The sequence below is a fragment of the Megachile rotundata genome, chromosome 9 (genome assembly GCF_050947335.1).
Source record: "Megachile rotundata isolate GNS110a chromosome 9, iyMegRotu1, whole genome shotgun sequence".
In the NCBI taxonomy this organism is placed as follows: domain Eukaryota; kingdom Metazoa; phylum Arthropoda; class Insecta; order Hymenoptera; family Megachilidae; genus Megachile; species Megachile rotundata.
Window position 1 is genome coordinate 7,909,016 of NC_134991.1, and position 17,944 is coordinate 7,926,959.

Genomic DNA, 17,944 nt, shown 5'->3' on the forward strand with positions numbered 1-17,944 from the left:
GTCGTCGTTCGCGTATCGCCGGGTCTTGCACGTGTATTTGCACCGGGCAGAGGACGTCGGTTCTCCCCTCAAGGTCGCAGATGGCTGGCGGTGTCGATGCCACCAAAGGTTCGATTTCGTCCAATAAAGCTTCGCGGGACTCACGGTACCTGTAACCGGGACACGGGGTGTTCACTGGAGAGTGTGAGAGGAGGTTCACGTAACCACCGGCGCCTCTGCCTATGAGCGATCAGGTGATCCTGGCCGTGTGATCGTGAGCCATCACGGAGTTTTGGCTCTCGTTCAACGCCTCGTTGCTGAGCCTTGTACGATTACGGGTGCACACGACCTGAAGACGGAGAAATAGCTTGTAGTTGGGAGAGAATAGAGACTTGGCGATAATAGTAGAAATTTGGAGATTTGAAGATTCTGAATTTGGGGTCTAAGATGACTTAGGGTTTAGGATCTGAGGATTTAGGATTTGTGGAGGTTTCGGGATATGTGCATCTGTAGATCTGTGTATTTGGAACTTGCAGATATGGGACTAGAAGCTCTGAAATTTTGAGACTCACTGATGTGGATTTGGTGGTTTGAGATTTATGGATTTGGTACTTAGGCATTTGAGAGTTAGTAATTTAGCAATTTGCAAATTTGATAATTTTAGAATGTCGCAATTTGGATTACTAAATTTGAAACCCCTCTAAAGTGACCTATATCCAATTAACCCATAAACGCCTCATAATTTTCCAAATCCATATCCCAAAAGAATTCTCATAAAAAGCTTCCATCTACCTTCGGATGCGTGACCTTGACATTCTTAAATTCATCACTGAACGTCAGAATATAGATGCAGAACGCGATAGCGCACAGCCATTCCGTTATCGTGCTAGCGACATGCAATTCCCAACCACCGTCCTCCTTGTACCACTTCTTCGGATTCGTACCTACAAAAAAGTACCAAAACACTTGATTAAATCACCAGCAAGAGACATATAACGATAATGAAAGGAAACACAACGAACCAACCCTTATAAGCCGCATACGCCAGCGGACCTGTAATGATGGTGATGATGAAACACACAGTGCAAAAAGTAGACAGTGCTGTACGAAGATGCGCTAATCTCAAGGAACTTCCTATTGGATGCAGGTAGAACGTACACACAGCCTGAAAACAGAATACGTCCATCAAAACGACAGTCTCTTGTTTTATAACATGTATGCAATCTAGTGCCGTGGGTGAATCAGCTTTCCAGGAAATTACGCAAACCTACAGAAACAAATCAGACTTCGTTTGGCTTGATCCAATTAGACGGCATTGATGTTTCATCCACGGCTTTTCATTCAATTTTAATTCCCGTTCCTTTGTTCGGACGAATGAAAGTTTCATCGGGAACTTTTTTACGAGTTAAGTGGGCGTTTTTATGATCGAGTTTTGGGAACTCGGAATTTAGGTGCAAATTAATGACCCAGATTACTGAATTTGGCGGAGAGGTACGATATAAAATTGACTGATGATACGACACATGGCGATGCAACGCGTGGTGATCCAACGTATAGAGAATTGGTGAATTGTGATATAACGCGAGGCAATTTAACACATAATAATATAATACGTAGCGATTCGTGGTGATATAATTCGTAATAATATGGCGCATGCTGATCTGACGAATAGTAATACAACGCGTTGCAATATAATGCGAGGCAACATAACGCGTGGCAATCTAACCCGTTGAAATACAGCTCGCCGTGATTCAATTCGTTTTAATGTAATGTGTGGCAATCTAACGCATAGAAATATAATATGTGGCAATATAACGCGTGGCAATATAGCACGAGGCAATGTAACGCGTAAAAATACAACCCGCAGTGATTCAATTCGTTGTGACATAACGTGTGGCAATCTAACGCGTAGAAATATAATATGTGACAATATAACGCGTGGCAATATAGCACGAGGCAATGTAATGCGTAGAAATAGAACCCGCAGTGATGCAATTCGTTGTGACATAATGTGTGGCAGTCTAACGCATAGAAATATAATATGTGACAATATAACGTGTGGCAATATAGCATGAGGCAATGTAACGCGTAGAAATACAACCCGCAGTGATTCAATTCATTGTGACATAACGTGTGGCAATCTAACGCGTAGAAATATAATATGTGGCAATATAGCGCAAGGCAATATAACGCGTGGCAATATAATGCGTAGAATTATAACGTATAGTGATTCAATACGTTGTAATATAACGTGTGGTAATCTAACGCGTAGAAATATAATATATGGCAATATAACGCGAGGCAATATAATGCATGGCAATATAGTGCGAGGGAATATAACGCGTGGAAATACTGCCCGCAGTGATTCAATTCGTTGTAAAATAACGTGTGATAATCCAACGCGTAGAAATATAATACGTGGCAATATAACGCGAGACAATATAACACGTGGTAATATAATGCGTAGAAATTCAGCGTATAGTGATTTAATACGTGGTAACATAACGCGTGGTGATTAATTGCGTTGAAATACAACGCATGGCAATATAGCGCGTGGCGATGTAACTCGTGATAGTCAAACACATAGCAATCTATCGCGTAAAAATATATGCGTGGCAAATTTATGCGTAGGAAGCTACAGCATAGACTACAACATTTCTAAAATATTTACAAAAGCTACATCTGAAAATCCTACCTGTGTCCAAAAATACGCAGTGCTGAAACCGAAACAAAGAAAAGCACCGATGAAGTGCACGATCTTGACGGACGATTCTTGAAAATTAGCTACAATGGAGAGGCCAAGTGTGCCCACCAGGCCAAAAATTAAAGACCAGTAATTCCATTTCGACAGAGATTCTTGCAGGCTGAACGTACTCGAGCATTCTTTCACCTGCGAATACCTAATATAGACGAGGAACGACACTGAAACAGACAAAGAATAAATCAACGATAGCGGGGTTGTTTCGTATTTTCTGGGATCTGAAGTTTTATATCGGATTGTCCTTTGCGAACGAGAATCGAGGTTACTGTACCGCGTGCAAAGGGTCAATCGATTTTCTCGCCTCGTCAGCGTCGAAAATTTAAATGTCGACACGCTATACTCACTGAGCATCGCTAACATGTTGATAAACTGTGCGAATATGCAGCTTTCGGGTGCATACGAAGCTGCATCCGAGATGTAAGGGAATCCAGCTTCCACGTGACCCAATACGACCGCTATTATGTAACTGGAAAACACAAACAGATACATATGTATTCGAAAGCTCGCGATAGAGTTCGCAAAGGAATAACTTAACTCTGATGTATGTAACCTTTTCGCAGTAAATGTACGGATTGAAATATTCGTGATAAAGTGAAATTCTTTGTCACATGATTTTTTTCAGTTTGACAATATTTTTAGATACTCACAAATATATGTATTGTAATATTAATTTAGTGTAAATATAGTGTGATGAAGTATTAATACCTAACAATAATGAAATATTATCTATTACTAAACTTTACGTAATTTATATTTTACTACTTGAAAATTAATAGTTTTGCGAGCTACATTGAAACCTCCAAAAATAATATCAACAATGATCTCATATTAGAAAAAAAGCATCTTAAATGTAAACAAATAAGAAATGAAAAATGAGGCACTAAAGCGTATATCTAAAAGAATGCAAATTAAGCGGATACAGATTATGCACGAGCAAATTTCAATTCATCGTCTTATTTGCAAAGGGGATTTTAATAACGTTGAATATTAATTAATGAAAAATAAAGCAGCTATATTTTAGCGAAATCAAACTTGTAACAGCTTTTGACGTGGATTACTGACAACATCGCACGTTTAAATCTAGCTTTGACGTTCATTATGCAAAATTACTGAAAATTTGCATTTCAAATTTTCAATGAAGAATGTTTTAAGCAGCGTTCTGCATATAATTATGCATTGTGCATTTTTGCGAGCTTAGCCGGTAGCATATCTAATCATAGGTGTCCATACTCAAAGACTTAAGCGATTTAAAGAAAAATTACTAAATATACATGTTGATTATCATGTGGGTTATCGATGATTAATGACGTGAACAAAATACTGAACAGTTGGAAAAAATTCTAAAGCAAACTTTATAAAGCACTTAATTAATCAAATTTGCTTTACTTAATACATAAAGTTGATAAAATCTTCAATTATACAATTTCTTAGTAATACAGATTTTTGTTAGTTTAATTTGATCATACAAAACTTGATAAAATCTTCAATTAATTATACAATTTTTTGATAGCACATTAATTCAAGTTTTTCTGAAAATAAAGAATTAAAAAATAAAGAATAGTTTCAGAATAAAGAATGGCTTTGTTTACGTTCCATTTCTTTACTTCATCTTCAACCTGCCTGAATCTACCTTTTAAATTATAAATCAAATACGAAGCAGGAAAATAAAAAATACCTCTGCCCTGCGCAGTTAAATGGTCGACACAAAAAATACGGAATAACTGATGAAGGTGCATAAAGAAGTAAATTCGATATCAGAATGCTACTCACGTCAGAATAAAAACGGAAGGCAACGAAACAAACAATATAATCGGAAGATAGTGTAGGTTGACTAGGTAATCCCCTTTGTCCATGTTTCGGCTGTGCGTATTTGGTTACGTTTAGCTTTCCCGCCGGAACCGATGACGTCACACGACGACGTCCGGGAACGACGTCGCTATCGAGGAGACGTCCGCGTCGATGCACGCGTCGACGAGCCACGAACACTCATGCTCGTCTCTTTCTCTCGTTTCCCAAACCTTTTATTCCCCTGGGAATCAATCGCTGCAACGCGTACGAGCGCACTGCGGCTCTACTCTCATCCGACCTCTCTTCTACACACCTTCGAACAGAAAACACATTGTCACGTGGCGAGGACGTACCTCTATTGTCACGGGCTAACTGTAATTACTATTGCACTCCCACCGAGAGAAAGTACGCCTTTTATCTCGTGACCACTTAATCTTATCTCCCTTGCGAAAGCTCGCAAGAATGTTTCTCGAATACCTTGTAATGCCGTAATCGAGCCAGGTCCACGAACTCGCGCCAGAAATGTATGCAATACTGTAATCCACGATGATTCACTGAATTCGTCGACGATCGACGCGTGCGAGTTCTCACGCGGGCGTTGTCTAGAGGGATGGGTCCCTTGGCACGCGAGCTTCGACAAACCCGGTTGTCGAAAGCACTAAAATTCGGAACAAGATCTGCCTGTACCTTCGTAATTTCCACACTGACGTACACGTACGGTCACGTTACACCGAAACTGCAAACTCTCTCCGAAAGGGGTTGCACACAGTTGAAGGTCTTCCGGAGCGAACAACACCCTGTTTGTTTTAGAATGACAGCACCCAGAATGTAATTAATTGTCGACGTTGTTTCCGGTGATTCGTTGCTTTTTATCGCAAGCTTCGGGGTTTTTATCGAAGAGGCCAGGGTGAAGACAGTGGAAATTGCAGAGGTTATGGCCGACAGTGCGCGATCGATGGGCCAACGAGAACGGCGCTCTCGGCAGCTGCGCCACGAGACTGACGCCGACGTCGTCGCTAACCGACGTTCACCAAGGAACGTACGTCGCGACGCTGCTCGTGTCACGATACGTGCGTACGATACGCTTATCGACGCTGCCGCACCTGACAGCTTCGATGCAGGGGTTTGAAAAATTCGCTGGCAAACGAAAGTAGCGCTCGCACAGGTACTGCGACCTATATTCAATTCGGTAAATCAGGGTTTTCTGAGCTGAATGTGCAGCAGGAGAGTGGATGTTTGGTAAAAGTATATTAGGGTGTTACGCAGATAGAGACAATGTCCGTCACCAATTCCTAGATTTTCATATTTGTACATTTTCAAATTTCAAGATATCCAAATATGTCTTTAAATTTCTAGGTTCTTTTCCAAATTCTTATTTTTCGAAATTCTTAACTTCCCAAATTGCTAGATTTCCATATTCATTTGTATCCAAATCTCAAGATTTCCAAACACTTACGTCCCTAAATTCCTTAGCCCTCAAATTTCTAAATTTTCCTTCAAATCCATATTTTCTCTAAATCTCCAAATCTCAGTAAATTTTGTAACTTCTAAACTTCCATATCTCCAAATTACTACATCTTAAAATTCCTAAATTCCTACATCCCAAATCCTAAAGTTTCCAAGTTCAAAATCCAACCAAATATCCCTAAGAGTTAGAGTAGCGAGTCATTCCCTTTTTTGGTTCCCTAGGGAAGATTTGCAGTTGACTGTACCTTATCAAAAATACCGCATCTGAACTGGTTGCAAGATAATAACACGCTGCAACATCTGCAATGGACTTCCACGAAGGTGTTCATCTGCGGATTATTCTTATTTTTTAGCTGCAATAATTTTATGCAATGTAAAATGAATTGCAGCGCCAGTTCTTGGACACGTTTGCCAAGCGTGACTGAACAACGGGCTTCGTTTCTCGATAAACTTGAAGCACGTTTCGTTTTATTTTGTTGGCTGCGGACTTCTTCAAGGACCATTCGAATTTGGTTAAAGACGGCGTTGTTAATTGACATTTGCCAACGTTGGTATCGTTTTAATCGTTCTGAACGGGGAATGGCTTCAGGGTATTCTTTAGATGAGAGTTTTGAGATCAGGGAGTGATAGGACACGTTTGTAGAAGTTATTCAGGTACATTCCTGTTCATAAATTATTTGATAACTTTTGTTTGATTGAATTATGTGGAGTATTTAGAATTAAGGAGTTCCAGTAATTAGGAGTTGGGAGACTCGAAAAATGTGGATTGATTTTAATCGAGGATTGGTTCTCACATTTTCAAATTTTCTATATTTCAAAATTGTCAAACTTTTGCGGGTCAAAATCTCCAAATTCTCAAATTTCTAAATTCTCAGTTCATCAAATTATCAAATTACAAAATCCCTTAACCTTCAAATTTCCAAATTTTGAATTTTTTAAATTGTCAAACAATCAAATCCCTAAACCCTCAAATTTTTATAATCTGCAATACCCATGTTCTGTGTTCAAAAATCCCCAAATCGAATGTGTTGGAAAAATGAAATAAACAATATGTACAATCGATTCCAATAATCTCTTAAAGAAATATAATTTATCATAAATCTTAGTTTTGATGTAGCTTAATAGATTCATCATTCCTGGGCCTGTAAATCTAATTTGTGGGTTATTTTGATTCCTGGTTCCTTATCCAAGTATATGAGCTGAAATCAGAAAATACAGATATGTCTGAAATTTCAACCAATAATTTCTCCGGTCAAATTCAACTTGTACTTCTAGTTTATGAAACAAAATAAAAACTGCTGTTAATTTAAGAAATACAGAAAGCTTGAACTCCGTCCAATTAATTTTATAAATAAAGTTATAAGCACAAAGAAAAATGCAGCTTCAAATTGCATTTCAATTTGTACTCTTAATTAAAAATTTTCTTAAACATAAATATTGTAAATAACCAGAGTTACAAAAAAAATGTATACCGTGACCACAGGATCCTCGAAATTAATTAATCGAAACTCAGGAACAAACGTGAGAAGAAAAGCACAGTATACAATCGCTAAAACCCATTCGGAAACTGCGCTAGTAACGTGCCAACCCCAGCCACCGTCCGTTGGCAGCCATTTTTTGTAGTCGTTGCCTGCAAATCGTCGTCATCAAATAACCGGTGTCCGTGCATCTGGACTTCAAACAAGAAAATGAGAAACTGTTACCTTGAAATTGCAGCATTGAAATGTAGCCAGGCACGATCGTGATAATTGTTAAAATTAAGGTTAAAATTGATAGGCTTACACGAACGTACACGACAATTCTGCCGTTCACTGCCGGCACCATTTTGTGACTTATGTATGTCTGGAGAAATGAAATAATTATAATTTGAGAGGACGTACACAGGACGCATAGGACGTATAATATCTTAGAATTTCTTAATTCTTAGTTGGGAAGTTTGTAGCTAATTTAAGCTATTTTAATCTAAATTTAATTGCAGACTTCTTGCACTTTTATTTGGAGGTTGAACTGTTCTTTCAGGTATTGATTTTTAATATCTGTTATATTAATTTTTTGAGACAGATTGAAGAAAAGAAAAATAACATTTGATGCAATGATCTAATCATGAAAGAAAGAAATGTAGATGTGTCCAAAATTGAAATCTCTGTGTCTCAATGTACTAATTGTTTTCCAAATGTCCAACCTAAAATTTACGGTGTCATGTTCAAAGATTAATTTGACGTTACTTGAAGACAGAAGTAAAAAGTTCCAGCAGTAAAGCAGGTCATAGCTCCGATCATGTGAGCCGCGACAACCCGAGCTTCTTGAAAATTGGCCAGAATATCGAGTCCGAAACAAGCTAGGGCACCACACCAGGCCGCCACAACAACGATTTTCTTGCTAACGAGATTTTTGCCCCTTTCCAATCGCCATTGAGAAACTTGTCGGTGTCTGATATACACGCAACAGGCGACTGAAATGCACAAATTATAGCGTTCTCCGTCGTTACGATAGAAATGGCCATAGTCGATGAGTTAACTGTAGCGAAAACTTAGTGAAATTTACGGAGCAACGCTGCTATATTCAGAAATTGAGCGAATATACATGATTCCGGTGACAGGGTGCCTGTTTCCGATATGTAGGGGAATCCTGGTAGCACATGGTCCCAATGCACCGATATGGTGTACCTGAAATATTCGTTTTCAAACTGTATCGTTTATTCTGATATTTTAATATTATTTTTTAATATTCACCTTTTTTAAATTAAAATTTCTGATTATCGATATATATCATATATAGTAATACTTTTAGATAAATAACAAATAATGACATTACGTGTTTTCATATTTTATCACGTTTCACTATTTAATGATTAGTGACATTGATTAATTTTTTAAACGATGAACAATGTTTCGTCTAAGTACAAATAATTAATAACAAATTCTACAAAGAATCTTTTAAAGACATACAATCTCAATTAACAACAGAATTTCTGAAAGAAAAGTTATAAAAAATGCAGTGAATTCAATGCTGCATCCACTATGGAGGCAGCCATATTTACAGAACAATATTCCTCGCGAAGTGTATACAACAAAGTGTAATGAATCGAACTGATCACGATGTACATTGCAGTGTCGGAAATAAAACGCATGACTGTTGTTTCCAATACTGCGACCTTGATCGACTATAAACCAGCTGGTGAACATCGATGTCGATGTTCCGATTACGGTTTCATTTTCATCGCATCGTGAAACAGTGGTCATTGTTTCGGTAAATGCTTCCAGTTATTTATCAAACCAATTAATCGACATCGTTCGAATTTTGATGAAAATTTAATCAACTAAAAGGTGACGTGTGTCATTTATATTCGAGCTGTAACATTTAATCAATCTCTAATTATTGCTGAATAATCAAGTTAATTTGAGTAAAGTATTTAGTCAAAATTGTGATATACAATATGTATGTATGCACATACTGAAACAGCTGAACCATAGTGTGAAATAATAATAAATTATGAAGGTAAACGTTGAAAATCTGCAGTATGAGATGTATCGCACACGAAGTTAACCACGAATGATGTTACGAGTCCAAGTTTTATTTGAAATCCATCTACGTATGAACGGACTTACGTAATCAAAAATGTCACCGGGATCAGAATAAATAGGCTCAGTGGTAGGACATGCAACTTTCCATAGGGCATCCTCCACTCGTATATTTCGGAGTGCTGAAACAAGCGTTTCCCTTATCACAAGTTATTATCGCGTTGTCGACTAAGCTTCCATTGTTGGTTACAGTTCGCAGTATTTTACGGACAAAGCGAAATGGAAGAAGGATTAAATTATATTCAAAGTTAGATAACTGGAGAAGCTTTATACCGAAGGAATGTCGCGTTGCACATTGATAGACATCTCAATTTGCTTACTGCGACTTTTGATATTACTTTAAGAATATGTAATCAGTCACACCGTAATAAGTTTCGGATATTAATCGAATTTTTAATTATTCGGGGCTTTAATAATTATTTGGACTATTTTACTGATTTGTGACTGATTCTACAATGAATTTCAGATATGTTAAATAATGGAACTTTCTATTACAGCAATAATAATTTGAATGAAGCAAATTTTAGTACATGACAATACAGTCTAAATATTTATTTATTCAGAGTATGTAACATACATAAAAGTATTCTTAAATGTAAAAAGTATGCAGTCCTATGTCATCAAGCTTTCAAAACCACTACTTTAAATTAAACCTACCAATTTAATAAAGTAGTAAATCGTTAACCTAATGTGCCCAAAAAAATCCACAGAAAATCAAATAAAATTGCAACAAAAATAAAAAGAAGATTGCAGACAGTAAATAATAAAGCAGACAAATATCCTCAACCTTGTCGAACAAACAGAAGAAATTAATTTATGAGTCTCTGTTCTGGAACAGTCCAAGGTTATTCCAAGAAGCAACGAACGATCAAAAGCCCGGTGTTCCACGAACGTAAATCATCTTGGTTGTTAGCCTTTTCAAAGAAACCTGACATCTTACCTGGAGGATTCGATCGGATGACTGCAATCGTTTTTTTATCAAATAACGTGATAGAGGCTACACCAGGGGGGCACTTCTTCATGGGGCGTCTTCAAGCAACTGTCGGTCAGAGCTCTTAACATACTTGTTGTCCTACGTAATATGTCGATCACTGATTAACGCGCACAATCGTGCCGCCTGGTAATTAACGAACTATCTGATTGCGTTCTGAAAGGGGTTTATTTCTTTAGGGTATGAAGGGAGATTTTTTGTTTTAATTTGGTGATAATGATTGGTGGCATTGGTGATATGTTACGAATATGTTACTGTAAATGGGGAACGTATGTGAATTAGTGGATTTTGGAATTTCGAGATTTGTGGACTGCTGTATTTTGGGATTTGTAGATTTCTGGATTTTTCGAGTTCTAAATTTAAAGATTCTAAAATTGCAAAATTCCCGAATTCTTAGATTACTGAATTACTAGATTACTAGATTACTAGATTACTAGATTACTAGATTACTAGATTAGTAGGTTACTAGATTACTAGATTACTAGATTACTAGATTACTAGATTACTAGATTACTAGATTACTAGATTACTAGAGTAATAGATTACTAGATTACTAGAGTAATAGATTACTAGATTAGTAGATTACTAGATTACTAGATTAGTAGATTACTAGATTACTAGATTATTAGATTATTAGATTACTAGATTACTAGATTACTAGATTACTAGATTACTAGATTACTAGATTACTAGATTACTAGAGTAATAGATTACTAGATTACTAGAGTAATAGATTACTAGATTAGTAGATTACTAGATTACTAAATTACTAGATTACTAGATTACTAGATTACTTGATTACTTGATTACTTGATTACTTGATTACTTGATTACTTGATTACTAGATTACTAGATTACTGCATTACTAGATTTCCGAATTTCTAGACACTTAAATTCCTAGGTTCCAAAATTCCCAAATTCCAGAAATTTAAAAAATTCCAAAACTTAAAAAATTCTGTAATTCCAAAATCCCAAATTCCAAAATGCCAAAATGCCAAAATGCCTGAATTCCAGAATTCCAGAATTTCAGAATTCCAGAATTCCAAAATTGCGAAATTCAAAAATTCAAAAAAATTCCAGAAATTCAAAAAATTCCAAACTTCCAAACCCCCAAAATTCTAAAATTCCCGAATTCCAAAAATTCCAAATAAAATTATCTCAAAACTTCCACATCCCTATACATATAAAAAAGTCCTTAAAAATTGCAATTCTCTACATTTGAGTAAACTTGTCAATACGTATCTGACGTTTCGCAATACTACACGATATCAAAATGATCCACTCGAACGTTACAGCATTCGGAACGTAAATTATTCATTTTATCGTCGATCGTATTTTGGGATTTCAATTACGAATATGTTTGTTGAACATGAGAACTTATGGTCGGCCAGAGAACAGTATCCGCTCAAATGCAAATCGCAGAATTGGAGAACGTGTGGTTTACGCCTGCGGTACAAATAGATCGCGACCAAAGCAAATTAGAATTTATCGATAAAGTGTTACTGGTGTACAACGAACCGCGTTCGATAATTCTCGCATACCAACGCGCGTAACAAACGTTCGACCACCAGTTACCAAGAATTCGTAATTAACGTCGAATTATCGGTACGTACATGTATCGATGGCGTAATGGAACATTCGGTAAATCTATGTTTTGTTCTAGTAACAGTTTTAACACAACGTTATTCTAGTAACAGTTCTAACACAACGTTGTTCGTTACTGGAGAAGTGAAAAAGAGGTAGAAACAACGAGCTGGTTGGTAAAATCACATTTTTGTATTAACAACGTTACAATATTACAATATAGGCAGTTTTGTTCGGTGTTGCTGTGTTGTACAATAATAAACGGTAGTTCGCAACTTATTGTTCTTTGCGTTGTATATGCAACACGATCGACTAGCAGCTTTACGTTATCGCTAACAGTAACGATAATACGAATACCATGATATAAAAATGCTCAACAAAATCACTGTCGCTGAATTTTTCTTGTCCTATTTTTATATTTAATCGAAGAAAGATTTTTTATCCAATCGCATCGAATATTTTCGAGTATAAAACCGAAGTTATGATCAGTTGATAGCATCTTAAATAATCTATCTCGGAGTACACGCTTATTATCGCGTACATGAGTATGTGTGTATATATACGTGTCCGTGCGTGTATGTACATGACATGCGTATGGTATAATCCTAATATAAATAGTTTGATAAATAAATAGTATCGTAATCTCTTTGCGTTTTGTACCGTTCGCGACTCGCTCGATCACAAAAAGAGAAACGATTGCTCGACGAAAAATTCTCAAAATGTCTCGAACGACGGTACAAAGATATACTCTCGTTTTTGACTACGCACAGTTTCTATCGTTACAGTATCGTTTGCTTAATCGCTGCGTACGAGTTTTTGGACTAGTTTCAATACCTTTAGCTAGCATTGCCTACGTGGAAGCATCGGCCCATAAACAAATCCCGTTCGGAGAAGACTAGCTATCGACATGAATTAAACGATCCTGTTTTTTAAATTATTACTAGACAAATTTGGAGATTTTTTGGTTACTGTAATCACTAGTGTATGTTTTTAGGAAGGAAAATTTTTGAATGGGGGATTAGGGTATTTGGGAATTTAGTTATTTGGGGATTTGAGGATTGGAGATTTGAGAATTTGGAAATTTTGGAAAATAGGCATCTAAAGATTTTGAGATTTGGATGTTTGGGAATTTGGGGATTTAAGAATTTTGGAAAATAGGAATCTAGGGATTTTGAGATTTGGATGTTTGAAAATTTGGGGATTTTGGAATTATGGAATTTTGGAATATAGGAAACTAGGGATTTTGGAATTTGGAAGTTTGAGAATTTAGGGATTTTGGAATTTTGAAATTTTGGAATATAGGAATCTAGGGATTTTGGGATTTGGAAGTTTGAGAATTTGGGGATTTAAGAATTTTGGAAAATAGGAATCTAGGGACTTTGAGATTTGGAAGTTTGAGAATTTGGGGGTTTAGGAATTTTGGAAAATAGGAATCTAGGGACTTTGAGATTTGGAAGTTTGAGAATTTGGGGATTTAAGAATTTTGGGAAATAAGGACCTAGGGACTTTGAAATTTGGAAGTTTGAGAATTTGGGGGTTTAGGAATTTTGGAATGCAGGAATTTAGGGATTTTGAGATTTGGAAATTTGAGAATTTGGGGATTTAGGAATTTTGGAAAATAAGAATCGAGGAATTTTTAGATTTGGAAGTTTGGGAATTCGGGAATTTGAAGATTTGGAGATTTCAGATTTGGGGGATTTAGGTATTTTGGAATGTAGGAATCTAGGGATTTTGAATTTGAAAATGTGAGATTTTTGGGATTTAGGGATTTGGAATTTAGGAATTATGAAATATAGAAATCTGGAGATTTTGGGATTTGGCAGTTTCACAATTTATGAATTTAGGAATTATGAAATATAGGAATTTGCTAGTTTGTGAATTTTGGAATTCTGAAAATTAAATATTTTTTAACATTAAAAAATATCAAAAAACAATATTGAAACTTTCATGTTTCACTCTTAAAATATGAAAATTTGAAAAATTACGAACTCCACATTCCAAAACTTCAAATTTGGAAATATACCAACCAATTCCAAGATTAAAAACAAAATTTGCACATAATCCTACTAACTTTCTCTCTTCCCAATTTTTTCAATAATTAATCAGAGCCATAGCACGAGTAACCATTATTCAGAATGCAATCATCATCCTACAGTCATATAGAATTGTCAATTTCATTTTATAAAATTGTCAATTATAAATTGTGTTCAATTTCCTAATAAAATGAATACAAATCTAGGATCGTTTAATTCGTGCATCTACGCGTGGCAGTGAACTAGCACGAAGCTTAAACAAATACGTCGACGCGAGTCGAGGTTATCTCCATTGTGGACGGAACGTTTCCGTGGTTCCTCTCGTCGAAAGCCGACGTTATTGTCCTTAATTGCACCGCGAGCAATTGCACCGCTGCTTCAAACCAGCAGCGTGTCACTGTTCGCTAAAACTATAGTTAATACGATTCTTAATTTTACGTACTTATTTTTAATCAAAACAGAGGAACAAACCAGACAAACGATCGAAGGCAGCGCGATAGTTGGAACTTAATTAGTCCCTTAGATTCTTTCATTCTCTTTAATTTAAATTTGGGATTCAAGTTTTAGTTACTATTGTTATATGTGGTATAATTAGTTGGGAGTTTGGGGAATTTGGGGATTTGAGAATTTGGAAATTTGAGGATTTGATCATTTGGAAATTTTAGGATTTGAGGATTTGAGAATTTGGGGATTTGGGGATTTGGGGATTTGGGGATTTGGGGATTTGGGGATTTGGGGATTTGAATATTTGATAATTTACGAGTTGAATGATTTGTTAATTTGGAAATTTAGGGATCTAGAGATTCATAGACTGTTGGCAATTTAGATTTTTAAGAATCTGAGACTTCGGAGATTAATAGATTTGAAGATTTGAGGATTTTAAGAGTTAGAAGTTTAATGTTTCAAGGATTTGAGAATTCAAAGATCGATAGATTTGAAGATTCGACGACTTGAAAACTTAAGCAGACTTGGGTATTTAAGAATCTGGAACTTTAAGAATTTGGGGATTTAAAATTTATGTATATGAAAGAGAATTCAAGAATTAGAAAATGTGTAGATCAAGTTTTACACCATTCAGTTTTGTACTATTGCAATCATTCCAAAATTCCGAACACTCCAAATGTACACAATACAATTACAAGATAATTACCAAACTTCGACTGTAAATTTTGCGAAATTAAAATATAAGAAAGATCACATCTCGTATATACACAGTCGGTGCAGAAAGAAAGGCGCGCTGATAGCACAATCTCAGAGTGTCTTTCCTTCTGAGTTCGCACCAAATTGCACCATAACGAATCGTTATGCAAAAGGGTCCATCGAGCTACGCGCTAGCTTCGTCGATTACTGTGATCACCCTATTATTAGGAGGCACATTAGTCACATGCCACTTCGTCTTCGAATCGGTTTCCTCGTTTGCCGATTGAAGAGTAGCAGGTCGTTCGATAGCTGGTTGACCACCTTTCGATCGCGCGATGGACCACCTTCGACCTCGGCGATCCATGATGATCGGCATCTCGGCGATCAAGTTATTCTCGAACTCCGACAGCATCAAATAGTTCTCGACTTTGTTGCACGAGGTTATGCAGTCGCCGATATAATCGAGATCCTCGAGCATGTTGTCAGGCAGATCCATATCTGCGATACCCTCTTCGGAGATGCATGTTAGCTCGGGCTTCTCTGGCGCTAGAGCGTCGATCATCTCACCTGAAATTAAATCAGATGAGTATTTAGGTATGTCTTAACATTACTGTTACGTATCTTGTGCGTTCGTAGCTTTACTTATACAGTTTGTGTAACTTTGTTTCAAGGACACAGAAAGATAACTTTTGATCTTGCTATTCTACGTAACTTTCAGTTAGGGTAACTTTGTTTTAAGGTGTGAAGATATCTTACTGTTCTATTTATACATCTTACTATTCCATTCGAGATGACTTTGGTTTAGTTAGTTTAACTCTCTTTCAAGACCAGAAGATCATTATTGTCGATCTTGCTGGTCTATTTGAAATAACTTTGGTTCAGTTAGTATAATACTGTTTTAGGACCAAAAGATCATCATTGGCTATTTTACTGTTCGATTGGAAATAACTTTGCTTCAGTTAATATAACTCTATTTCAAGACCATCAAAAGATCATCATTGTCCATCATACTGTTTTATTTAAGATAACTTTGCTTCAGTTAGTGTAACTTTGTTTCAAAACTAAAAGATCACCATTGTCCATCTGGCTGATCTGTTCAGAACAATTTTGATTGAGTCAATGCAAAAGTAGGGTTAACATAGTTTAATGTTGTTCAAAAGATGATCATTATTCATCCAGTACTACTTAAACTAATTTTAATTCAGTTAGCGTAACATTGTCTGTAAGTCAGAAAAAGATCATTGTCCATCATACTGTTCTATTTGGAATAATTTTAGTTCAGTTACTATAATTTGCAAATCAGATATTTTTTATTTGTCCACCCTGTTATTTGTTTACCCTGTTCATATGTCCATTCCATGACGTTTGTTTTAGTTACCTTTGTAGCATCTTTAGTGTGCGTTTATATTTTGTACCTGGAGTTGGAGATATTTCAGTGCCCAGAACAAGTGCAGCTGCAGCAGCCCCAGCAGTAGCCACATGTGGACCATCGTTTTCCGGTTCCTGACTGAACGATAGTTTCCGGCGTTGTGGACAATTGTCCGAGACGCAGAGGTGCTTGGTCCCGTTAGACCTGGTGTGTTTGTGTCTAGACAAATTTCTTCTGTGGAGGTCTATGAAGAAGAGTGTGAAGCCACCCACTAGAACGCAGGTTGAGCTGAAATAATAACCAGCCTTTCCTCCGCAACTTACGTTCATGTAACCTAAAACAATCGTGGTTGAGTTGTTCAATAATTTGCATACATTTTTATCGTACTCGTATCGTGATTTATTCCATCAAGTATGATACTTTATGAACATTCTTCATCAAATATGATGTCACTTTATGAACACTCTTCATTAATGTCACTTTATGAACATTCATCATCAATGTCAACATCTTAGACAAATCATAATACAACTTTGCAAAAATTCTATATCAGATACGATATAACTTTATAAAGATTCGATATCAAATATGATGTAGCTTTGTGACCATTCTTCACCCAATATGATATTTTATGAATTTTCTATACAAATCATAAGTTTATAATTCTACATTAAATATAATGTAACTTTATGAAAATTCTATATCAACTATGATGTAGCATTATGAACATCAGACATGATGTAATTGTAAGGAAATTCTTAATTACCTGAAATTGGGACTCCAATAGCTATGGGTATGGCTTGAGAACATTGCACGAAGCCCCACGTTCTGGCAAAGTTCCTAGCTCTGACTCTTTCGTAGGTGTACATTTTGAGACTGTAGTGGTAACCACCGCAAAAGATACCTATAGAACCGACCAAATAAACCACAAGAAACTTACAGTTTATAAATAACTTAATGTTTGAATATGTAATGAACCATTGTGATCAAGAAATGTTACTTCACTTGGTCTATCTTTGCATTTCTAGTGACTCAACTTTATCAGCAAGAATTTTAATCTCTTATTAACTCTTTCGATGTTAAATACCTGTTGCAAGTAAATCATTTACATAAGTAGACCTGAATATCAGTCATTTTTGATATGTTCGAAAATTGTAGTGATTGAAAATTGCATACCATCATTTGTTTAAAAAATATATTAAATACATCAAAAATGTATCTTCTGCAAATTGTTAGCACTTCCTTAATTTT

General features: G+C 36.2%; 4 protein-coding genes across 11 annotated transcripts in view; 1 reads left to right on the plus strand and 3 right to left on the minus strand.

Moving 5' to 3' along the window:
- LOC143265178 (uncharacterized) overlaps positions 1 to 17,944 on the plus strand; it is a 430,584-nt gene that overhangs the window by 59,285 nt on the left and 353,355 nt on the right. The gene's annotated exons all lie outside the window — the stretch shown is intronic.
- LOC100879241 (DNA damage-regulated autophagy modulator protein 1-like) lies at positions 188 to 6,633 on the minus strand. 5 transcript variants are annotated; one of them, XM_076535263.1, is made up of 7 exons: positions 6,241 to 6,633; positions 4,511 to 4,841; positions 3,085 to 3,206; positions 2,675 to 2,901; positions 1,006 to 1,144; positions 772 to 923; positions 188 to 328 (listed from the first exon to the last, which is right to left on the minus strand). In XM_076535263.1, the coding sequence occupies exons 2-7, from the start codon at positions 4,591 to 4,593 to the stop codon at positions 230 to 232; spliced, it is 822 nt and encodes a 273-aa protein (XP_076391378.1). In that variant the 5' UTR covers positions 4,594 to 4,841; positions 6,241 to 6,633; the 3' UTR covers positions 188 to 229. The 5 variants fall into 5 exon arrangements, with proteins under 5 accessions (XP_076391378.1, XP_076391377.1, XP_076391374.1 ...); XM_076535262.1 differs by lacking the exon at positions 6,241 to 6,633 and adding an exon at positions 5,216 to 6,175; XM_076535259.1 differs by lacking the exon at positions 6,241 to 6,633 and adding an exon at positions 5,006 to 6,175.
- On the minus strand, positions 6,779 to 10,698 carry LOC100874789 (DNA damage-regulated autophagy modulator protein 1-like). The gene is made up of 7 exons (XM_003706366.2): positions 10,517 to 10,698; positions 9,604 to 9,698; positions 8,540 to 8,661; positions 8,221 to 8,447; positions 7,699 to 7,837; positions 7,468 to 7,625; positions 6,779 to 7,194 (listed from the first exon to the last, which is right to left on the minus strand). Exons 2-7 carry the CDS (start codon positions 9,672 to 9,674, stop codon positions 7,126 to 7,128), a joined length of 786 nt encoding a protein of 261 aa, XP_003706414.1. The 5' UTR covers positions 9,675 to 9,698; positions 10,517 to 10,698; the 3' UTR covers positions 6,779 to 7,125.
- LOC100879352 (uncharacterized) overlaps positions 12,322 to 17,944 on the minus strand; it is an 80,037-nt gene continuing 74,414 nt past the window's right edge. For all 3 annotated transcript variants that reach the window (XM_012292536.2, XM_076535264.1, XM_012292537.2), the window contains 3 exons: positions 17,460 to 17,597; positions 16,740 to 17,027; positions 12,322 to 15,891 (listed from right to left, as the gene is read on the minus strand). In XM_012292536.2, the coding sequence (XP_012147926.2) occupies positions 15,509 to 15,891; positions 16,740 to 17,027; positions 17,460 to 17,597 (809 nt within the window). In that variant the 3' untranslated portion in view covers positions 12,322 to 15,508. The remainder of the gene's footprint in view (positions 15,892 to 16,739; positions 17,028 to 17,459; positions 17,598 to 17,944) is intronic.

What these genes read in the sequence shown, in the direction of transcription:
- LOC100879241 (XM_076535263.1), bottom strand. Translation starts at nt 4,593, where the DNA reads ATGGACAAAGGGGATTACCTAGTCAACCTACACTATCTTCCGATTATA. An exon ending in CTGCGTATTTTTGGACACAG is followed by an intron (nt 1,145 to 2,674) that starts GTAGGATTTTCA and finishes TTCTGTTTTCAG; the next exon opens with GCTGTGTGTACGTTCTACCT. An exon ending in TCAAGGTCACGCATCCGAAG is followed by an intron (nt 329 to 771) that starts GTAGATGGAAGC and finishes CTCCGTCTTCAG; the next exon opens with GTCGTGTGCACCCGTAATCG.
- LOC100874789 (XM_003706366.2), bottom strand. Translation starts at nt 9,674, where the DNA reads ATGCCCTATGGAAAGTTGCATGTCCTACCACTGAGCCTATTTATTCTG. An exon ending in GAATATAGCAGCGTTGCTCC is followed by an intron (nt 8,448 to 8,539) that starts GTAAATTTCACT and finishes TGTGCATTTCAG; the next exon opens with TCGCCTGTTGCGTGTATATC. An exon ending in TTCAATGCTGCAATTTCAAG is followed by an intron (nt 7,626 to 7,698) that starts GTAACAGTTTCT and finishes GACGATTTGCAG; the next exon opens with GCAACGACTACAAAAAATGG.